Genomic DNA, 21,897 nt, shown 5'->3' with positions numbered 1-21,897 from the left:
GTAAAGTTTGTTTTCTAGTGTTGTATGTGGATGATATTTTGCTAGCAACCAATGATAAAGGATTGCTACATGAGGTGAAACAATTCCTTTCAAGTAATTTTGATATGAAGGATATGGGTGAGGCATCTTATGTCATTGGCATTAAGATCCATAGAGATAGATCTCGAGGCATTTTGGGATTGTCTCAAGAGGCCTATATCAATAAAGTACTTGAAAGATTCAGGATGAGAGATTGTTCACCAAGTGTAGTACCAATTGTGAAAGGTGACCGGTTCTGCTTGGACCAAAGGCCCCAGAATGACATTGAAAGAGAACAAATGAAGAATATTCCATATGCTTCAGCTGTTGGTAGCATTATGTATGCTCAGGTCTATACTAGACCCGACATTGCATATGCGGTTGGAGTGTTAGGAAGATATCAGAGTAACCCAGGTCTTGATCACTAGAAGGCTGCAAAGAAAGTGTTGAGATACCTTCAAGGTACTAAGGATTACATGCTTATGTTTAGACGGACTGAGAATCTTGAAGTAGTAGGTTACTCCGACTTCGACTACGCTGGTTGCATAGATTCACGTAAAGCCACATTAAGATATGTGTTTATGTTAGCCGATGGAGCTGTGTCATGGAGGAGTGTGAAGCAAACCTTGACGGCTACTTCTACTATGGAGGCTGAGTTCGTATCTTGTTTTGAGGCTACCTCACATGGTGTTTGGTTGAAAAGTTTCATATCTGGGCTTAGAGTTATTGACTCTATTTGTAGGCCGCTAAGAATGTATTGTGATAATTCAGCTGCTGTGTTTATGGCTAAGAATAATAAAAGTGGAAGTCGAAGTAAATACATCGACATAAAGTGTCTAGCCATAAAGGCGCGTGTTCAGGAAAAGAAAGTGATCATTGAACACATTAGCACAGAGTTGATGATTGCAGATCCCTTGACAAAAGGCATGCCAATTAAGACTTTCAAGGATCATTTAGTGAGAATTGGACTTGGTTCCATTGTGTAGTACATTCATTAAGTTTTTTGTAAGAAACTTTTATTAAGTTGGATATTTTCTCTTTTGGATTTATATGCGCATATTTATTAAAATTATGTTGAGAAATATCATTTTGTTTGAACCTCGAGTAAATATGGGGTTTACTCATTAAGTTAAATGTATGTGGTGTGAGTGACTTGATATATTGTGATACATGGAAGATTAATTCTTGCTCTAAGAGAATTCGTCGCCATGATCCATATGTTGTGTCTCTTGTTAAATGGACCAAGTGGGAGAATGTAAGATATTCCATAAAATAAATAAGTATTTTATTAATATTTAATTAAGTTATTTTATGGAAATTAAGTTGGTCCATTGTATGGTGGAATTTACCTAGGATTCTGTTTCCACTATTATCTCCCATAACTTACCACTCACCACTTAGGAAACTGTTCAGTTGACTCTTTGATGGCGAGAGTCTATATAAGGGGAACATATTTATTCTGATTAAGGTTCACCAAGTCTACCTCATTAAGAAAATACACCATCTAAATTGTGAGGCTGAGGGTTTGGAAACCAAGTCAGATTTGGGGCATAAGAAATTGGGTTAGTCACTAAGACGGATCAATTATTTCAAACAATGGCTGGAGGTAAGTAATCGAACTCTTTTATCGCTTCCGCATTCAGTTTATACATGTTCATTATGAGACTAGAACATGTTAATTTTAGACGATAAAACTTACACGCTAGTGTAAGTAGAGACATCTTCTCAATATTAGTAATTTTTTTAAGGAGTGTAAGTAAAGGCATATTCTTAATATTAGTAGAGGCATCTTCTCCATTAATTAGGGTTTTTTTTTTATCGGATGCTATGTACGGTATAGGTCTTTGCAATACGACTATCATTGTATTTTTTTTTTGTTTATACTACCTGATGAATCAATTTACTTTTATAAAATTAGCAAACGATTGAGGTTAAAATAGATTTATTAGTGGAATTTACATATCAAATTCATAATATTGCTTTGTCGAATTTATTAGACCTACTTAAAATGAGAATTTATGATTTTTTTTTTTTTTGGTTTAAAACCTTCAGTTATTTCCAAGTCTAGTTTGTGCATCTAAAATTTCTTAACCAAAATATTTATGAACATCACGATTTTGTTTCACAAATTCGTTAACCCTAAAAAAAATGAACTTAAATCCTTAGCTATATATTAAACCAAAATACCAAATGATGACTTTAGCGTATTTGGTAACCTATTACATTTGACGCGACGAACTATGTACGTTAGTCTAAATCCAAAATACCAAATGAAGAGTTGTTGCTAAGGATTCTAGGGTTCTAACCCAAGGGAACTGTGTCGTGGATAGGAATCGAACTCCCAACCTCACGGTGGGGGTAAGAGAGCTCTTACTACTTGAGCTGACTCTTATTCTTGAAATTGTAGATTAAAGATTGAGAATCTTTTAACATTAAGAAGGGTTGATGTCGTGGCTAAACTAAGTAATAGGCATGGTTAGGTATCACTAGGCATTGCATTTGAGCATGGACGTAGCTTAGGTTAGTGAGAAACTGAGAATGTAATTTTAATACGAGTATTATTACTTATACATCACTTGTTGAGGAACAAGATTACTAGAAGAGTTACTTGTATATCCTTTATTGCTTAGCGACGGGTTTGGTAGATGAGCGATTATGAAGCTATTCGTGTTGGTTTGTGTAGCATATATAGTTGATGAGATTATTATATTGGGGTTTAGTCACAAAGGGACAACCCGTGGACCAGGCCAGTTGATCGCGGACCCTCGTTAATCCAAACATTCGCAACGAGCTGTAAGAGATGATTAGTTAATAAACCAACAATGCATATATAAGCTGATACTTCCCCTAGTTAGTTGCAATACGACTCAACAACACAAGAGCAAATGATATATATGAGAAATTAAGCAACAATAGCCGCCAATGATTATGCATACTAGTTGAGCATTGTTATTGAGGCGTCAGAGCAAAGAATTAGGGATATAGTAGTATGTTTATACAGACATATGCTGTATCTCAAAAACTGCAATCTCGTTGCATTATACATACACAGTTGAGCAAAGAACTACTCGTAGTATGTATGTTTTATTACTGTACTAGTATATTATACTAATATTGAAATGAAATCAACAGTACTGCAGTATATATGTGGATCTTCAATCTTGATTCAGTGTAGAGAATGGAAGTGACCCTTGATAGGAAGGTCGGGAGCATACACGAAATCAGCCTCGTTCAAGATCACCATATCTCCAAATTCACCCAGTTTGAACCTCAACATTACACACTTGTCCGGCTCTCCAATCAGGCATACTGAACACTTGTCTGCAATTTCTGATGCACTCTCCAATGATTTCCAGAATGACCATTCCATCTGAATCCTGTATTCCTCCTCTTCTTCCCCTATCATCATTTCAACTGCAACTCAACAACAAACTTTAACTTAGTTGACTTATTCACCCATACACCACACCCCCTATAAACAGTGTTTTACGAGTAGTAACTTTTATAAGAAATGATGGAGCAAGATTAGAGTATGTATATATGTATGTACCCATCTGAGCTCCCATAAAACCGAAATCTTTTGGTAACCTTGTCATCATTGTAGGCAAGTCCTTTGATGGTACCACAGTCTCGTATATGTAAGAGATGTTGGTGAAGTTTTCGTAATTGGCATCAGCTTCTTTTAAGTCAATATTCACAGGACGACCTAGAGCAAAATCTGTCATAATTCACCTCAATTTCACAGTTAGCCACACCACCCAATTTCAATGCTGAATTTTTTTAGTAAAATCTCAAACACTAGACAAGGCAACCAAGAATTGAATAACATCACCTGAAATCATGTATGTCAAATGAAATACAATCTAATACTATTAACAAATGCCAAAACAACCTTAACAAACACTTTTGAAATATCGTCCTGATTAATGTATCCGAATGACCCGTCTGTCAAGGGTACATGAACCAAACAATTTGTCCATATGGTAAGAAAACTTGAAAATTTTCGCGAAACGTACAAGATTTTAAATTGATCAGAAATTACACAATCGAAAATTTTGATGACGAAAAAATTATTATCAATGTGTACATGATTCACTCTTACGAGCATCAATCTTTTACCAAAACAATTAAATATAACCCAAGAAATTCATCCTCCAACAAAATAGAAATTTATAATCCAACCCTAAAAAGGGCGGTTGATCATATCAAAAACTCAAATCATACATTGTTTTACCAATGTCAGGGGAAAATGGAACTAACATTGTCATAACCAAGAATTATCCGACATACATTATTTACAAGATAATTCCGAAATCAAGAATTAGGAAAAATTCCCATCAAAAATATAAAACGATTAAAAATCGCAAACAAAGAAATAAGAAAATTTCATCAATGCTCATACACCAAGAATTGGACCGCAATTTAAAACAGATAAACTAATTGCACCACCCAGCTAATAATCGTTAGTTCATCGTACCGAAAACTGGAAGGAATCCAGGAAAAAACAGAGTATCTTCATTTCATTAAAAGAAAGAAGGAGGAGATTTGTAGTCGACATACCAAGAGCAGAGGTTCCCCATTGAAATGAAATTCGATTGGAACCCTCTTCAACAAAAATGGCGACGCCCTCTGACTCCGAGTTAAATTCATCAGCAGCTCTAACAACTTTAGAGAGTCCCTTCAATGGAAGCATCTTCCTCAAGGGTGTTGAGCATTGAAAGTCTTCTAAACCAGCGGACTTGAAGCGTAACATCACAAAGACTTCATTAGCAGTGTTTATATCGAAATTCCAGACCGTCATTTCAAACCCATTTGGACTCACTTGAATCAATGCCTCCATGTTCTTGTTCAATTTTGGGTCCGAAAAGGCCTCAACTGCTATCTTCAAGGTTTTGGCGGGTTTTAGAATGAAGGCAAAGTCATACGATTTTCGGTTCTGCTCGGATTCTGAAGTTTGGGGAGTTTCGGAAGTGGGTTTATTCGGGGTTGAAGGTTCTGCCATTGTAGGGTTCTTGAAAATGGGTAGTTTTACAGAGAAATTATGGAGAGTGAAAAAAAGAATATGTAATTTTTATGGTTGGAGCAAGTTACAATGGTTGGAGCAATTTGGCATTGTTTATATATGCAATTGACAAGAAATATGCAATTTAATGAAAATGGCTCAAGGATATTACTAAGTTCGTTAAAGGTTGTTGCTCAGTTTGTTACACGGATTATGAGTTCTTTAATTCCTTCCAATTCCTTCTCCCTCTATTTTTTTTTTATTATTATTATTTTTATGATTTTTTCTTTTTTAATAGTGAACTTGTATTAAGAAAATAAGGAAAGTTTTTACAAAGTAGAAATATAACAAGTAGCTAAGCTAACAGGCAAATATAATTGGGTAGATAACATTTTACAAATATAACTTGCAGAATTATATCTGGCAAAAACGGGTCAATCGGTTCGGGTATGATTTGAGTCAGTTTGAGTCGGGTCATTTCATGTTTGATACATATTTTGGATCGGTTGGTTCGGGTCACTTTCGAGTTTCGGGTCAATTTTGAGTGACCTGTTATCGGGCCATTTTTGGTCGGGTCAATTTCGAGCATGGGTCATTCAGGGTCGTGTTGCTTACGAGTTAAGGGCTAAGTACTCTAGTTAGTACTATTTTGATTAAGAAATACTACCTCCTATTCACTCTAGTTAGTATAAAATATATATTTACCGGAAGATTAAAGTTATAAAATGTATATTTAATGGAAAAAAATTTGATTTGAGCTTAATTGCACATTTTTGAAAAGTTATGGGGGTAATTTGCTACAAGTGAAACTTAGGGGGCTGATTTGCACGTAGTTTAAAGTTATGGGAGTAATTTTCTACATCCCCGTTACTTTTTGGGTAGAATTTAGTGGTACGGTGATATGTAGATGTATTTAAAAGTAGGAGAGAGAATGTGAGATCATAAGTTATGATAACCACAAATAATAGACTAATTAGTTTTGTTACCCGTGAAAATCACGGGTTATCTCTAGGAAAATTAACAATTTAGATAGTTGATTTTTTTTTGTGAATATCAAATGAAATCGAAATTTATTTCATCATTGATACATATTCCTATTCTTTAATTTTTTTTTTGAGGTGAGCCTATTCTTTAATTTTGATCATCATCTAATAAAAATTCATAAATTTTAGAATTTGATTATGTACGAATTAGAAAACTTTAAAACCAAATTGAAATATTGAAGTTGTTAGTTGTATAAAAAGTGAATTTACCTATGGAGTGTGCATGGCATCAAGAGTTAGCCGCTAACCATACGATTTCACCACAAGGTCTTCCTTTCGTACCGCCTATAAAACAAAAGTACAACAAAAAAAACAATACACAAATTAGTAATTCGTCATTCCAAATTCAAGTTAAAGAAAATCACAAATTCTCATTTGTGACGGCGATATCCGTCACAAGCTTGTGACGGATACCGTTTCCTCTCACAAAATGTCCATTGAGAGGTGAGTGGGAAGCACATGGGGGGTGCCCCACCTTTGTCCCCTCTCCCTTTTTGTGAGAGGTCACAAGCTTGTGACGGAATTAGTCTGTCACAAGCAAGACTAGCTGAAAGAAAATACTGTAAATTTTTACCACCTCCAAATGATTGTTTTGGAGGAAAACAAATGAGACGATCTTAAATAGGACATGCTAAATAATGCTAATTTGGAAGTTAAATGATGTACACTAAAATTAGTGTTCACAAACTTTAAATGACATAAATATTAATTAGGAAAAAACAAAAGCATTCAAAGGGTTGTATATAATGGGTTGCTTTATATAATCTTTATAGTGATAGGAATTATTGCAAAATTAGTATGAGAGTTAAATGGAATAACGGTTATGCTAGGATAGAGAATTAGAAGAGACTTGTGAGAAAATTCGACGATGCCTATAAGAAAATCATTGGACTTATATGAAAATTATCGTGGGTTGAACTTAAATAATGGTTGAATATAAAATGCCATAATTTTACGTTTAAGAATATTATTAAGCTACTCATTTGTTTTTCTTTTCAAGTTTGTGTAATTTTAAATAAATAAATAAATAAATGTATAATTTTTATGAGCTATATTACTATGAAAAATGTTAATCAATTCACTAACATTTTTGTTATTGTAAAATGGGAATTTTAATTGTAAATTAAGAAATTTTGATGTGAATTTTGGTGTTACATCTTTTTTTTTTTTTTTTTTTTTTTTTTTTTTTGGAATTTTTTAATTCAACCATAAAATATTGTTTGTAATTTGGAAGTTCATGAGTAATAGTTATTAAATGGAGGATTAGTGAATGGAAACTATTATGGGTTTAATAGCCATTATAAACTATTGATTCACATCTTTTAATTTGCCTTTTCATTTATTTCTGAGTTACGAGTATTATTAAATAAGATAATTCATTAGTGAGGAGCTCAAAAGGTAAAAAAATAGGAAAAAATGTTAATGAAAATTACTATTATTATTATTGATCTTAAATAGTGGTTGAAATAAAATGTCATACCTTTACTTTTAAGAATATTATTAAACTTCACAATTATTTTATTTTTAATTAAAAGGGTTTGTATAACGATCTTAAATAAATAGATGTAGGTGTAAATTTTAAGTGGTACGATTTCAGGAAAGTTAAGTTTAACTTTTTACCAAAAAATAAAATAAAATATACAACATTTTCAAACAATATTTCATCATATGAAAATAAATTAAAAAAAACTATGAAAAACTTTAATTAGATTCATTAACATGTTTTATTACAAAACATTCAATTAAAATGTTAATTTTATAAGTTAATGTTATGTTGTCAATTGTCATTAATCAAGTAAGCAATATAAATTAAAATTAATTAATATTAACCAATCTAAAAATGACATGTGGAATAAAATTAAATGATATATATGTCTGCATGGAGAATGGTTGGGTAGGCGTGTGTCAATCTTAATCAAGGTGTCAATGTGAATGACTATGTGGTTTTTCCACATCCTATGTGGCTTTGTTTAGTTGGCAATTTTTAGGATGCCTTTTAATAGTATTTTATAGATAAGAGAAGTGGAAGATCTTTGTAAATTTATCGTTTTAGGAATTGTGGGAGATCTTAGATAATCCCCTATTTACCAAATGAATAAATTGTACGTTTTTTCCCGCCTAAATATATTATCTTCTATTTGGGTCTTTAATTTTGCATTCTACTAAACACACTATGGGATAAATCTCCAAGCTCAAAAAATAAAATAAAAAATATAATGTAAACCGGATGAAACATCAATCATTGCTATAATTAAATTATCTCATCCCCTATATACTAATCCCCTATATACTAAGAGAATAAAATTCTCCAAGATTTTCCCTCCAAAAGCATCAAGTTAAATAAGGAAATGAAAAGACTTATTCATTACATTATCATCATTTCATCAAAATATAATCTTTTAATCAAATAATACTATTTTCATTAATATCTAAATTATAATATTTTAATTAAACTAAGATAAATTTGCTATAATTTTATAAACTATAAATTTCTAAGTTTTTATTGTTATTATTATATATTAGAGAATCACCTAACACAGATATTATTAGTTTCATAAAAAAACAATCATTAAAATAAACTGAGAAAAATTATAAATTGTAATCATTAGTTTTATGGTAAAGAAAAAATAGATTTTTTTCCAGTAAATATACATTTTATAACTTTAATCTTCTTAATTAGTTCATAGTTCAATTTTTTTTCTCATATCGAAAAGTGAGGTGTATGACAAATTACTGATGGGTAAATTCAAAATATAAATAATAACTAAAAATAAAATCTTTATATATACCACAAATGTGCGGGATTTACACTAGTAGGAGTACTATTTTGCAAAGTTGTAACCAATGAAACTTTATTTTGTTATATATAATACTAGTATAGAGCCCGTGCGAATGCACGGTATTTTAGAATGTCATGTGGAGAGAACTTGACAATTAGAGCTAATAATAATAATAATAATAATATTTTTATTTGTAATTATCTACAATTGTTAATGTGTAAAAATACTAAGAATTAAAATAGAACGAATTTTACATTTTTACTCGGAATAAGTTTATGATTAAAAAAAAAGAAGATTGTTAGTTTAATTACAAAAACTTATGCTTATTTTTACGCATTTGAAGCATATAACTAATTTTGTAATCTTTGTTACAATATACGGAGTAACAATTTAAACGGAGTAAAAAAATTAAAGAATAGAAAAGTGAAAAGCACACACTGATTTTAATAATATGAGTAAAATCTGCATATGTTTTAAATAGAAATTTTACGACATTTAAAATAAATATATTTGACTAAAGAGATAATAATGAATAAAAAAATAAATTTGGCCCAACTATAAAAGCTGCGGTGTTTGATAAGATATTTTGACACATAAAGACCATATATTAGGTCCAATACATATCTAGATAAAGTTAGGCCCAATTTCTAGTTAAAAGCATTTAGGCGGAAAAATTTTCAGTTTTCTTATTCTTTTAGTTTAAGGGGGATTAATATTAATATGACTTGGTACTAGTCGTTTTGGGTCATTTTTGGGTCACTTCAAATCATTTGGGATCGAGTCAATTATGAGTCGGGTGTTTTTGGGTTGGGTTACCTCGGGTCGGTTCAACATTGGGTCAGACAATGCTCGAGTCGGGTCTGGGTCGGGTCAGGTCAATTAGGGTTTTGAGCCGTATTCGGGTCAAGCAAGTTCAAGTCATTTTCGGGTCTTGTGTCATTCGGGTCGGACCCATTTTGTGAGATCTACTTGCAGTGTGTAACGTTGTAATTGGGACTGGTGTCGTGCGTGAGGCATCGGAACTGATAATAATAGTCATTTTGAAGGTGTAAAGAACCTAATTGCCGTGTCTGTGAACCTCTATACTCGTATAATAATCTAGTATATGTCGGTTAAAGCAGTTAGTTACCTAACAATTCTGTTATGAAAGTTAGTTAGTGTTAGGTAACATAAGGGTTATATATATACCCAAGTCTGTTGCAATGTCTAATACACTTTTCTTATATATTTACCAAACAAAATCTGATCGCCTGGCAGGGACAGTACAGTGAACAACATGTTGATGGCTTTATACTTTCACAATCTAAGTTTACAATCTCTTTAACACGACGACAATTTCAGCTAGAGCTCTTCGCCCTTCCTATAACATCAGCTTTCGTAAGCTAGTTCAGTGGGATCTTACAGTTGTAACAGCTACCAAAGTGTCATATACCCAAACGACTGACCTGAACTGACTGAATCCTTGGCCAATTTGAATGAATAGAATTGAATGCCAGCTGCATATGTATGAAGTATAGCAGGCCGCTATCCAAGGCGACTACTACTAGATGGACTTCAAATACAAGTAATTTCTAGCAAGCGAGAAGTCGATATACATTGCCTAGATTATAATGTTGTGGGCTTGGTACTTGATGACTTCATGGTCGTACTTCATTATCAGTTTTCAATTGGAAATTTCTTTAGTACAGGAATTTCTTGATCCGACTATCATATTTTTTTCTAAGCCAATTAGAACGACCCATCCTCATTTTCGGAAATTAATTTGAACTCAACTGAATTAACACAACTAAACCATGAAACAGGAAACATGTATGATGTATGATAAAAGTCACTAAAATAATGAAACTTGTATCATTGTATCAAATATGAGAATTTTAGTAACAATAGCAAATGATGAAACTTGTATCATTGTATCATTGTCTCCAATTCCTGATGCACTCTCAAATGATTCCCAGAATGACCATTCCATCTTGATCTTGTACTCCTCTGGCCCCACCGTCATTTCAACTGCAATTCAACAAACATTAACTCAGTCTTTCTATTTTGTTTCCATACATACAGAATATCCTAAAACAACATGCTAATTGTTCCATATACCTACCATATTGAACTCCATTATTACTGACTGGCAACATTGTCATCATTGTAGGCGAGTCCTTTAATGGCACGACACTCTTGTACATGTATGATACGTTGATGGAGTTTGGGTGATCGTCATCAGCTTCTTTTAAGTCAATATTCACAGAACGACCTAGAGCAAAATCTGTCATAATTCACCATAACTTCACAGTTAGCCACACCACCCAGTTTCTATGAGAAATTGCTCCTAAACATTAGATTGACTCATAGAAGACCCGGCTAAAATAAGTAAATAACATCACCTGAAATCGAGTTTCGACCAAAACTTGCACTGGATTTGGTTGGACTGTATAGCCAATTAATCGAGCTCAAACCTAACTATTACTCCGTAGATGAAATACACTAATCTAGGAATGTAATATTTACAATAAATTACATCAAACTTATACTAACAAAACAATATGTGCATTTGGAAAGAAAATTTCCAGATTTTTGTACGAGATTGCGAACTGAATATACTGCAAAATGATCAGAAATTACACATTCGACAAATGTTGATACAATGAAGAAAAGGACTTACAGGTCGTCGAAAATCGTTAAAACAGTTAAATCTAAGTCGAGGATATCACAAATTAAGATAAAATTCACAAGAGACTACAAATAGCCCAGAAATGTTTCTGGTGGTGCTCATGAAATTGCTCGATTATTTGATAAAAGCCCAAACACTAGACTTTAACAAACACTTTCGAATAACAGTACCTGAATGGTAAGAAAACTTCCAAACTTTTGTACGAGATCAAGAACCGAACAATAATGTAAAATGATCAGAAATTACAAATTGTCGGAGAAAATCGAAAAATAGTTCCTTGAGAGCCCGATAACATAATTTATTCCTAAGAGCATAGGCGTTTGATCAAAACAATTAAATCCAAGTTACGGATTCAGGAAACATAATTTTTCGAAATCAAAATTACCAAAAATATAAACAGCTAAGTATAACCAAGAAATATTAAACTGAAAAAATCATATGATCACAAGGGTATAAAACAGAGTATCTTTATTTCTTGAGAAAAGAAAGGAATTTAATAAACATACCAAGAGCAGAAGTACCCCATTGAAAGGAAATTCGATTGGAACCTTCTTCAACGAAAATAGCGACGGACTCCGGGTTAAATTCTTCAGAAGCTCTAAGAACTCGAGAGAGTCCCTTCAATGGAAACATTTTCTTCAAGGGTTTTGAGCATTGAAAGTCTTGTAAATCAGCGGACTTGAAGCGTAACATCACAAAGACTCCATTTACAGGGCGCATATCGACACTCCAAACCATCATTTCGAACCCATTTGGACCCACTTGGATCAATGCCTCCTTCTTCTTGTTCAATTTCGGGTCGGATAAGGCCTCAATTGTTATCTGCAAGGTTTTGGCGGGTTTCAGAATGAAGGCGAAGTCTGACCGTTTTCGGTTCTTGGAAAGTTCGGATTCATCAATGTTTATGGCGGTTGAAGGTTTTGCCATTGTAAGCTTCTTGAAAATGGATAGTTTTTAGTTGAGAAAAAGCATTGTACATCAGATGTACTACATCATACTTAATAACTTTTTGACTTTTTGTCTATTTCAAATTTTTTTGAGCTTATATGTAATTTTTTTGAGATATAATGTAACTTTTTGAAATTAGAGTTTAAGTAAATAAACTCAAAAACTTTATAATAAAACTCGAAAATTTTAGATTAAAACTCAAAAACTTTATCTTAATGCTCAAAAATTATACTATCTGATATACTACATCAGATGTACAATCTTGTTTTTACTTTGTTAAACTGAGAAGTTAAATGGATAGTTTTTACTTTGTTAAACTTTGTTTTATACTTTTATTATTTAATACCTTCCAAGTCATTTATCTTATTTTTTTTTGGAGAAACTAATTTTATAATTGGCTACCTTCTGACCTTCTCTATCTTACTTATATTTTACAAATTATTTTGAAGTATGGATCTACCTTTAATTATTCATCCTAATCCCCCATTAAACCTAGCTAGAAGACTAATCACTCATTCTCATGTTGATCATTCAAATAATATTGTCAAGCATCATAGCAATAGTAAACATGATGAACAAAGTAATGAACAAAGTAAGTAAATAACAAGGATTAACAAGAAATAAAGTCGATATTAAGGATTTATACCAAACTTTAAGAATGAACATGAACAATAATGATGAATAAAAGAAGAAGAAACCCTTTGATTAATGAAGAATTGTCACCTTCTTCAAATACAACCCCAGAATTCTTCAATACAAAGACTAGATTTAGAAATTATTGTGGAAAGACTAAGCTAATTGAAAGATTTAGATACTAATTAAAGTAGTTGATTCCTAATTATCCCTCTAATAATATATATGAAAACCTAATGGAATGAGGGGTATTTATACTAACTACAAGATTACAAGGCTAATTAAGTAAATACACTTTTAATCCGAAGGCGAGGAAGCAATGCCCTGCCCGGGTTGATGGTGTCAAAGGGGAACTCTGGGTGAGAACTTGCCCGGGTTGGTGGCTTGCCAACCCGGGTTGCTAGTGAACCGGCCTAGGCTCCTCTGCTAAGTTCTTCATTCTTCAAATGCTGCCCTATAATCCGTGGGGGATGGCTCTAGGCCGTGGCGACTGACTCCATTAGCCTTAAAATCTTGCTACGGTCTTCTAGTTTCTGTCTCCTCTTTATGCTTGGTTATTAGTACCATCTATTTAGTTCCTAAATGCTCCATAATTGCGTGATTTCCGCCTAATTTGCTTCATTTCCTACAAATGGGCTAAAATCTTATAGAAAATCAAAAAGGAATATTCGGCCGAGCAGGGCAGGTACTCGACCGAGTAGGGGGTACTCGACCGAGTAACCAGTCACTCGACCGAGTGAGGGGGCTTGTGTTTTTGGCAGTAGCTACTGGAATATGACCACTCGGCCGAGTAGAGGCGGTACTTGACCGAGTACGTAAGGTACTCGACCGAGTATGCGTTATGTGTATTTTTAATCAGCTACTGGAATCGGAGTACTCAGCCGAGTAGTCAGCATACTCGACCGAGTAGCTCGTACTCAACCGAGTACCTCAGGCTTGTGCTATTTGTTTTGAGCCGTAGGCTTGTGCTTACGTTTGTCTTGGTTATATCAGCTCAAAATGCCGTCAAAGAGATCAGCTGCTTACCTACAAGCTTCGGAGATGAGCCTTGATGAGGTGGCTAGGATGATTGAGCAGCAAGAAGCACTCATGGAGGCACTCAAAATATGGGGAAGGGGGAAGAGAAACCGGTGGATGCATCCCATCTGAGCACCACCATTTCTCGCTTTAACCCTACTACTTATGAGGGCACCAGTGAGCCTAATATTCTTGACAACTGGCACCGAGAGATGGAGAGTGTGTTGGAAGTGGTTCATTGTCCGGCGGAGATGATGGTAGAACAGGCTGCGTTCTATCTGAGGGATAAGGCTGAGATATAGTGGCACAATGAGAGGGTAGGAGCTCGGGCATACTATAGGAGTCTGGGCTAACCTGCAATTCCTTGGGCAGAATTCAAGAGGGCGATGAGGGAGCACTATTTCAGAGCATATCCGTGCAAAGTTGAGGGTTGAGTTTGATTTCTTCACTATGACCGACATCATGACCGTCACTGAGTACTATCACAGGTTCATGAAGTTGTTATGTAGAAGACATGCAGCAGAGTCACCGAAGTTTGGCTCTTCGTTTCGAGAAAGGGTTAGCACTGAAGATCATGAAAAAGCTACCAGCCAGGGTAATCTATGATTTGAAAGATGTTTATGAGAGAGCGGGGCATGCTGAGAGGTTGGTTGATATGGCTAAGGAGGCCAAGGAAAAGAGGGCTTAGAAGAGGAAAGCTGGGAGTGAGGGTGGCAACCAATCAAGCCACAAGAGGGTAACCACAACCAACCTAGGACCTATTCTGGAGGGTCTAGCTATGGTGAGGGATCTCGTGCCTGGGTCAGAGGTGGCCGGAGCACTAGCGATAACTTAACCTTGCTATGCTTCAACTGTGGTGGGTCAGGTCAGAAACGGTATGAGTGTACGAGCGCTGTAAGGGGAGGAGGAGGCTTTCCGAGATCTTATCAGGGGAATTACTTGCAAACTTCGAGCCAGAGTTTGGCGAGTAGCAGGCCAGCTGAGTTACGGAACAATCAAGGAGGCCAAGGCAACCACAATGGCGGCTATAACCGCAACAATGGTGGGTCCTATCAGCGTCCGAATAACAGTGTGACTCAGAATTCGGCGGCTAAGCCTACTACATCAGCGACTACAGTCCAGGGAGGGGGTCAAAAAACAGCGGTAAACTCTTCATGATGGGCAAGCAGGAGGCTTAGGAGAATGCGCATGTGGTCACCGGTACTTTTCTTGTTAATAATACGCCGACTTTCGTTTTTCTTGACTCAGGGCAACCAACTCATTTGTGTCTAGGAGTCATGCCTTATCTATGGGTTTGGGGGAGTATGAGTTGGTAAAAGATAACGTCTTTATACCGTCGGGGGAGTCAGTGTCTTGTAACAAGTTGTATAAAGGGGTGTCTCTAGTGGTTGGACAAGTGGACTTACCGGTTAATTTGCTTGAGTTTCCTATGGATGGGTTTGAGGTCATAGTTTCGATTGATTGGTTGGGTAAGTATGGGGCCACGATAGAAATTTTCTTTAAAGGGTCCTAAGGGAGTCAAGGTGTCATATTGGGGGTTTGTTGTAAAACCCAAAATGAAGTTGATTGCAGTGATGACTTTAAAGTCATGTTTGCGGAAGGGGTGTCCTTTCATCCTTTGCCATGTGAGGGAGACTCGGGTAGAGGAGCCATCAGCAGTAGAGATACCACTGGTTAGTGAGTTCGGCGATGTCTTTTTGGAGGAGATACTAAGTTTACCTCGTAATTGGAACATTGACTTCAGTGTTGAACTTAACCCGGGGACGACACCTATATCTAAGGCTCCGTACCGTATGAGACCAAAATAATTGGACGAATTAAAGAAACGGCTGAACAAGTTGTTTGATAAGGGATACATTCGACCTAGTGTATCGCCTGGGGGTGCACCAGTTCTATTTGTGAAGAAGAAGGACGGTAGTAGAGATTGTGTATCGACTACAGAGAACTAAATCATGTTACCGTGAAGAACAGGTATCCTTTGCCGAGGATCGGTGATCTTTTTGACCAGCTGAGTGGAGCCGGGGTGTTCTCCAAGATTGATCTGAGGTCGGCTTGTCACCAGTTGAGGATTGCAGATGAGGATATTCCTAAGACAGCTTTCCGATCGCGGTATGGTCACTATGAGTATGTGGTGATGCCTTTCGTGTTGACTAATGCACCGACAGTGTTCATGGATCTTATGAACAGAATCTTCAGCCTATTTCTGGATAGGTTTGTGGTGGTTTTCATTGATGATATCCTGGTCTATTCTAAGACTAAGGAAGAACACGAGGAGCATCTGAGGTTGGTACTGCAGACCTTGCGAGGTAATCAGTTATATGCTAAGTTATCCAAGTGTGAGTTCTGGTTGGAAAGGGTGGCTCCTAGTAAGATCGAGGCGGTGTCAAACTAGGAAGCACCAAAGATTATTGCTGAGATCCGGAGTTTCTTGGGTTTAGCTGGCTACAAGAGGAGGTTCGTGAAGTATTTCTCTAAGATCCCTGGACCTATGACAGCTTTGATGAGGAAAGAGTTCAGATTTCTTTGGGATGAGAGTTGTGAGACGGCGTTCCAAACATTAAAGAAGCTTTTGACCACAACTCCCGTTCTAGCTTTACTTGAGGGAAGTGAGAACTTCGAGATTTATACCGATGCTTCGAAGAATGGGTTGGGTTGTGTTTTGATGCAGAATGGGAAGGTCATTGCCTATGCTACAAGGCACTTGGAGCCATATGAGGAGAACTATCCTACTCATGACTTGGAGGTGGGTGCGGTTGTATTTTCTCTAAAGATTTGTAGGCGCTATCTGTACGAGGTAACCTTTAAGGTGTTTTCAGATCATAAGAGTTTGAAGTACATCTACACTCAGCAGAAGTTGAACATGCGTCAAAGATGGTGGATGGAGCTGATTGGGGACTATGATATGGAGATCATCTATCATGTGGGAAAGGCCAATGTGGTTGCAGATACTTTGAGTAGAAACATTGTCCATTCGCTATGCACTGTTATGTCACTGATTAAATTAAAGGAAGAGATGAATAAGATGGGGATCCATATGATTCGCAAAGGAGATGCCATCGGTGATTTGAGTATCGAGCCTGAACTTTATGGTGACATAAAAAGGAAACAGGAACTTGATCCCAAGATTCAAGAATGGAAGACAAGAGTAGGGGATGGTACAGTTTCGAGATTTTCTATCCATACGGATGAGAGTGTTCGCTTCGATGGGAGGTGGTGTGTACCTAATGATGCTGATTTGAAGAAGTTTATCGTTACGGAGGCTCATTGCACTCCTTATTCGTTACATCCGGGAGTTGACAAGCTCTATAAGGACTCAAAGAAGACGTTTTGGTGGCCCGGTACGAAGAAAGATGTCGCAGATTTTGTGTCTAGGTGTTTGACTTGCCAGAGGGTTAAGGGAGAGAAACAGAGACCACAAGATAAGATTCGGTCACTTGAAATACCAGAATGAAAATGGGTATCGATTTCTATGGATATCATTGTGGGGTTACCGAGGAGTCAACAGGGTAACAATATGATTTGGGTTATCGTCGATCGTTTGACAAAGTCAGCTCATTTTATTCCAATGAAAGATACTTCGAGTAAGATTCAATTGGGTCTGGTATACAGGAAGCATGTGGTACGGTTATACGACGTACCAAAGAAAATTGTGTCAGATAGAGATGCGAGATTTATATCACGGTTTTAGCAAGAGTTGCAGGAATTGATGGGGACTACCTTAAAGATGAGTACGGCGTTTTATCCTGCGATAGATGGTCAGACTGAGAGGACTATCAAGAGTTTATAAGACATGTTGCGAGCTTGTGCGATTAAATTTGGTGGGAGTTGGGAGGATAGACTTGATCTGATAGAGTTTTCATACAACAACAGCTATCACATGAGCATTGGGATGAACCTTTTAAGGCGTTGTGCTGAAGGAAGTGTAGGAGACCGGTGTGTTGGGATGATAGCACCGAATCTCTGATTTTGGGACCACAAATGGTACAAGATATGGTTGAGCAAGTGCACTTAATTCGACAAAAGATGAAAACAGCTCAAGATCGGCAAAAGGGCTATGCGGATTTACATAGAAGAGACATTGAGTTTGCAGTAGGTGACAAGGTTCTCTTTAAAGTGTAACTTATGCGGGGCGTTATGAGATTTCGCAAGAGAGGGAAGTTGAGTCAGAAATTCATAGGTCCTTATGAGATTTTGGATCGGGTAGGTGAAGTAGCTTATCGGCTAGCTTTACCACCATCTCTTGATCGGGTGCACAATGTTTTTCATGTCTCACAACTTCAGAAATATGTGAGTGATCCGTCACATGTGCTCGAGGTTGAGAATATCGAGTTGGATGAAGCTCTCACTTATGTGGAAGTACCAAAAGAGAGATTAGATCTTAAAGTACGCAAGACAAGGAATGGTAAAATCGTCTTGCTTAAGGAAGCCACTTGGGAGCCGAAAGAGGTTATGAGGGAACGCTACCCACACCTTTTTGAGCAGGTATGTTTGGTTACGGGATCGTAACCGTTGTCTTTTAAGGGGGGCAGGAGATGATCGCATGTGTGTTTTGGGGTAGTTTTGAGGTCGATATGGTTGTGTTTCTGTTTGGGTGGACGATAGTTGGGTTCATGTTAGTGTCTTTTTAGTTAAGTGTCCTCTCGTGTTGCATGGTTAGTAGTTTGGCTTTGCATGTTGTTATGGGTATGGTATGAATTTCGGGGACGAAGTTTGTTTTAAGGAGGGAAGACTGTAATACTACGGTTTTCTAGTCTTAGCTTACTCGGTCGAGTAGTCCATACTCGATCGAGAAAGTTGTCGAGTGCTTTTAAACAGGATACTGTTTTGGGAGAACTCGACCAAGTTGTGAGGAACTCGGCCGAGTAGGTCGTACTCGGCCGAGTACCCGGTCTGACAGGTTAATTCCCGCGGTTTTGATTAAGATAATTAGAAGTTATAAATTACGCTTAATCAGTTACTAAATAATTTTTAAAAAACCTAAACTATGTTTACCACTCCTCTAATCATCTTCATCACTCCAAAGTCTAATTTGATCGATCATGGGTCTACATCTCTTTTTCGTAACGGTTTCGTTGGTAAGTTCCTACTAGCGCTTTCTTAATCAGTTTGGGGTTGTCTTTTGGGGGTTACCCAAATTTGGGTTATTATAGGGGTAAAGGTTGATTAGTGATGGTTTATGATATAGTATTGTTTGATTATTCTTTGCTAGGTGACGATTGACACGGTTGTCGCAACCCTATCAAAAATAAACCAACCGGCTCCACTAATATAGTAGAGGCAAGTCGGGTATCGTACTCCACATAGAGGCTATTATATCTACTTGCTATCCTAGTCTGTCACGGTAACAATTGGGTGTTTTGATTTGTTTTCTAAACTACTAGGTGAAATATAAATCAAAGAGAGAAAAAGCAATAAAAGCAATGAATGAAATAAGTTGTGATCAAATAGAGAGAAGAATGCTAGGATGTCGGTTCACCATGGTAATTAGCCAATTCATTCAAAAAGAGATCAGTCGGTCTAATGTGAGAAGGGTAAAGGAAAGGTCCTCTCGGTCCACTTTCTGCCCTATAATACTACTCCCTCCGTACCAGACCAATGGTAACACTTACCTAATATGGTCGTACCACACCAATGGTAACATTCCTTATTTGGCCCATAACATTACCAAATTATCTTTATACTCATTTGATATTTACATAAAATGCCACTACATACCCCCACCTACCAACTCACAATTAAACCCACAATTACATACCCCATCTATTTTATTCCCTCTCTACCCCTTCTTTTACCCTATTTTCTACAAAATCCCATTTTCTACCACGTTACCATTTGTATGGTACGGAGGGAGTACTAACTTAGCTCTCGCCCTTATTAGTGTAGTCTACTGTTCATAACAGGTCTGTTCATTCCAATCTCTCGATCTAGGTCTGAATTTAACCGGATTAACTAATTTAGAAGCGTGCACTCAACTAAACGATTACAATTAAATTGCTATAAAACAGTTCTCACAATCAAAACCGTCTAACCTAGTTATAACGTCATTACTTCACTACCATGGCTCCCCTAATCCTAGCAACAGAGAAATTAGCTACTCATGGGGATGAATAACACAATAACAATAATTAATGAGTTAAAGGCAGACATGATAAGGTAGATGTTTAATAAGAAATAACATAAACTAATAATAATGCTAATTAAGACAGAAATTAAGAACAAGAATTAAAGGGATGCAAAGAAGAATTAAATTAAATCAAAAAGCATAGAAAGATTACAAAGGTTCGAGATCTGGCAATGAAAGAACAAAGCAACGTCCAAAAGAGAGAAATTGTCTACTCAGTAATTAGGAGCAAAGTATCAGATTAAGAAGTGTGTATTAACCTAATTACGTCCTCTCTTTATATAGAGAAGATATTTTATTAACCTAAACTTAACTTAAGATATTAAATCCTACGATTAAAGACAAAAGTCCTCGATCGAGTAATATAGAACCTCTCGATCGAGTAACTTCCCAACAAAATCCCTCGATCGAACAGCTAGCATCTTCGATCGAGTAACCTCAAAATACCACCTCTCGATCGAGTACAGCAGGGGCTCGATCGAGCATTGTTGACACCCACATTCACTCGATCGAACTGAAAAGGCTTCGATCGAGTACTTAGCCACTGAACCAGCTTGCTTTCTTCGTTGGTTAGCTTCCGAGACCACTTCACGCTTCCCGAGGCATATTAATTCCACTCACAATCTTCCATCTCCATAAATGCATACTAAGAGGACTGAAAAAGGCATGATTCCGCTACTCTCGGGTCCGTTCCTGCAAATAAAGCAAACCAAACCAAAGTAGCATATTCGGGCATTTCGCAGTATAAAACTACGAGAATTACACGGAAATGTGTGCATAAGAGGCCGGAAAGGACTATGTAAAATGCATGTATCAAATCTCCCCAAACCGAACCTTTACTCGTCCTCGAGTAAACTATATGCAAACTAATGGAACGGAATAGAAAACTCAGAGCTAACTACAAGTTGTCCACCTAAACCAATTTAATGCAAACAAAACTGACACTTATAGCCAAAATAGTTAAGTGCAAACGAGTTGTAAGATGTTTATAAATAAGCTGAACTGTCGACCTTGCAAGACCTTTAAAAATAGAATCTCACGGGTCACTCTTCTCTCATGAAGCAAAGGGTAAGCATGTGAATGTAAGAGAAGAAGAAGAAGAAAAAAAAACTCGCTCACCTAAACTACGACCCACATAGACATGCATGCAGCCAATATGATAGACAATTCTAACTACCATACATACATTCCAACCAATCAATGTCCGTCATAGCCGAGGGCTTACAAAAGTATGGGAAAGTGAGGCAATGGGTAAGAAAAGGCAAAACATTATGGATATGTGAGGTAATAATCAAGCTAGTCACCTAACAAACCCAAGTGAACCAATTTCCGATTCTTGAACCAATCAAATTAAGCACAAGTGCCCCTTTTGTTGGCACACAAAGTCACTAAACCGTATAAAACATACTGCTCATAAAATATGAAAAAAGCATAGGAGCGAAAACTGTGACAATCAAACTCTTTCATTCTCTTTTTCTCGGTTTTCTATTCCTTTTTTTTTCTTTTTTTTTCCTTTCATGTTTTTTTCTCTTTCTTTTTTCTTTCATCCAACCTCCTTTTTCCTTCAAAAATTACCAACTCCAAAATAATATAACATAGACCAAACTCGGATCAATAGTCAAATACCGCAAAACATACACTAAACTAGCTTGACAGGGCAGGCTAAG

General features: G+C 36.3%; 1 protein-coding gene and 1 long non-coding RNA gene across 2 annotated transcripts; both read right to left on the bottom strand.

Moving 5' to 3' along the window:
• Positions 1-2,920: 2,920 nt before the first annotated feature.
• On the bottom strand, positions 2,921-5,107 carry LOC141631001 (uncharacterized). The gene is made up of 3 exons (XM_074443732.1): positions 4,579-5,107; positions 3,569-3,736; positions 2,921-3,432 (listed from the first exon to the last, which is right to left on the bottom strand). The coding sequence occupies exons 1-3, from the start codon at positions 5,018-5,020 to the stop codon at positions 3,185-3,187; spliced, it is 858 nt and encodes a 285-aa protein (XP_074299833.1). The 5' UTR covers positions 5,021-5,107; the 3' UTR covers positions 2,921-3,184.
• A 5,575-nt stretch (positions 5,108-10,682) lies between these two features.
• On the bottom strand, positions 10,683-11,106 carry LOC141630998 (uncharacterized). The gene is made up of 2 exons (XR_012537577.1): positions 10,945-11,106; positions 10,683-10,850 (listed from the first exon to the last, which is right to left on the bottom strand). It is a non-coding gene; the product is annotated as an uncharacterized LOC141630998 (long non-coding RNA).
• Between the last annotated feature and the right edge of the window lie 10,791 nt (positions 11,107-21,897).

Source organism: Silene latifolia, chromosome 2, assembly GCF_048544455.1.
Source record: "Silene latifolia isolate original U9 population chromosome 2, ASM4854445v1, whole genome shotgun sequence".
Classification (NCBI taxonomy): Eukaryota; Viridiplantae; Streptophyta; class Magnoliopsida; order Caryophyllales; family Caryophyllaceae; genus Silene; species Silene latifolia.
Note: the sequence above shows the minus strand (reverse complement) of the source record. Positions and strands in the feature narration are given on the sequence as shown.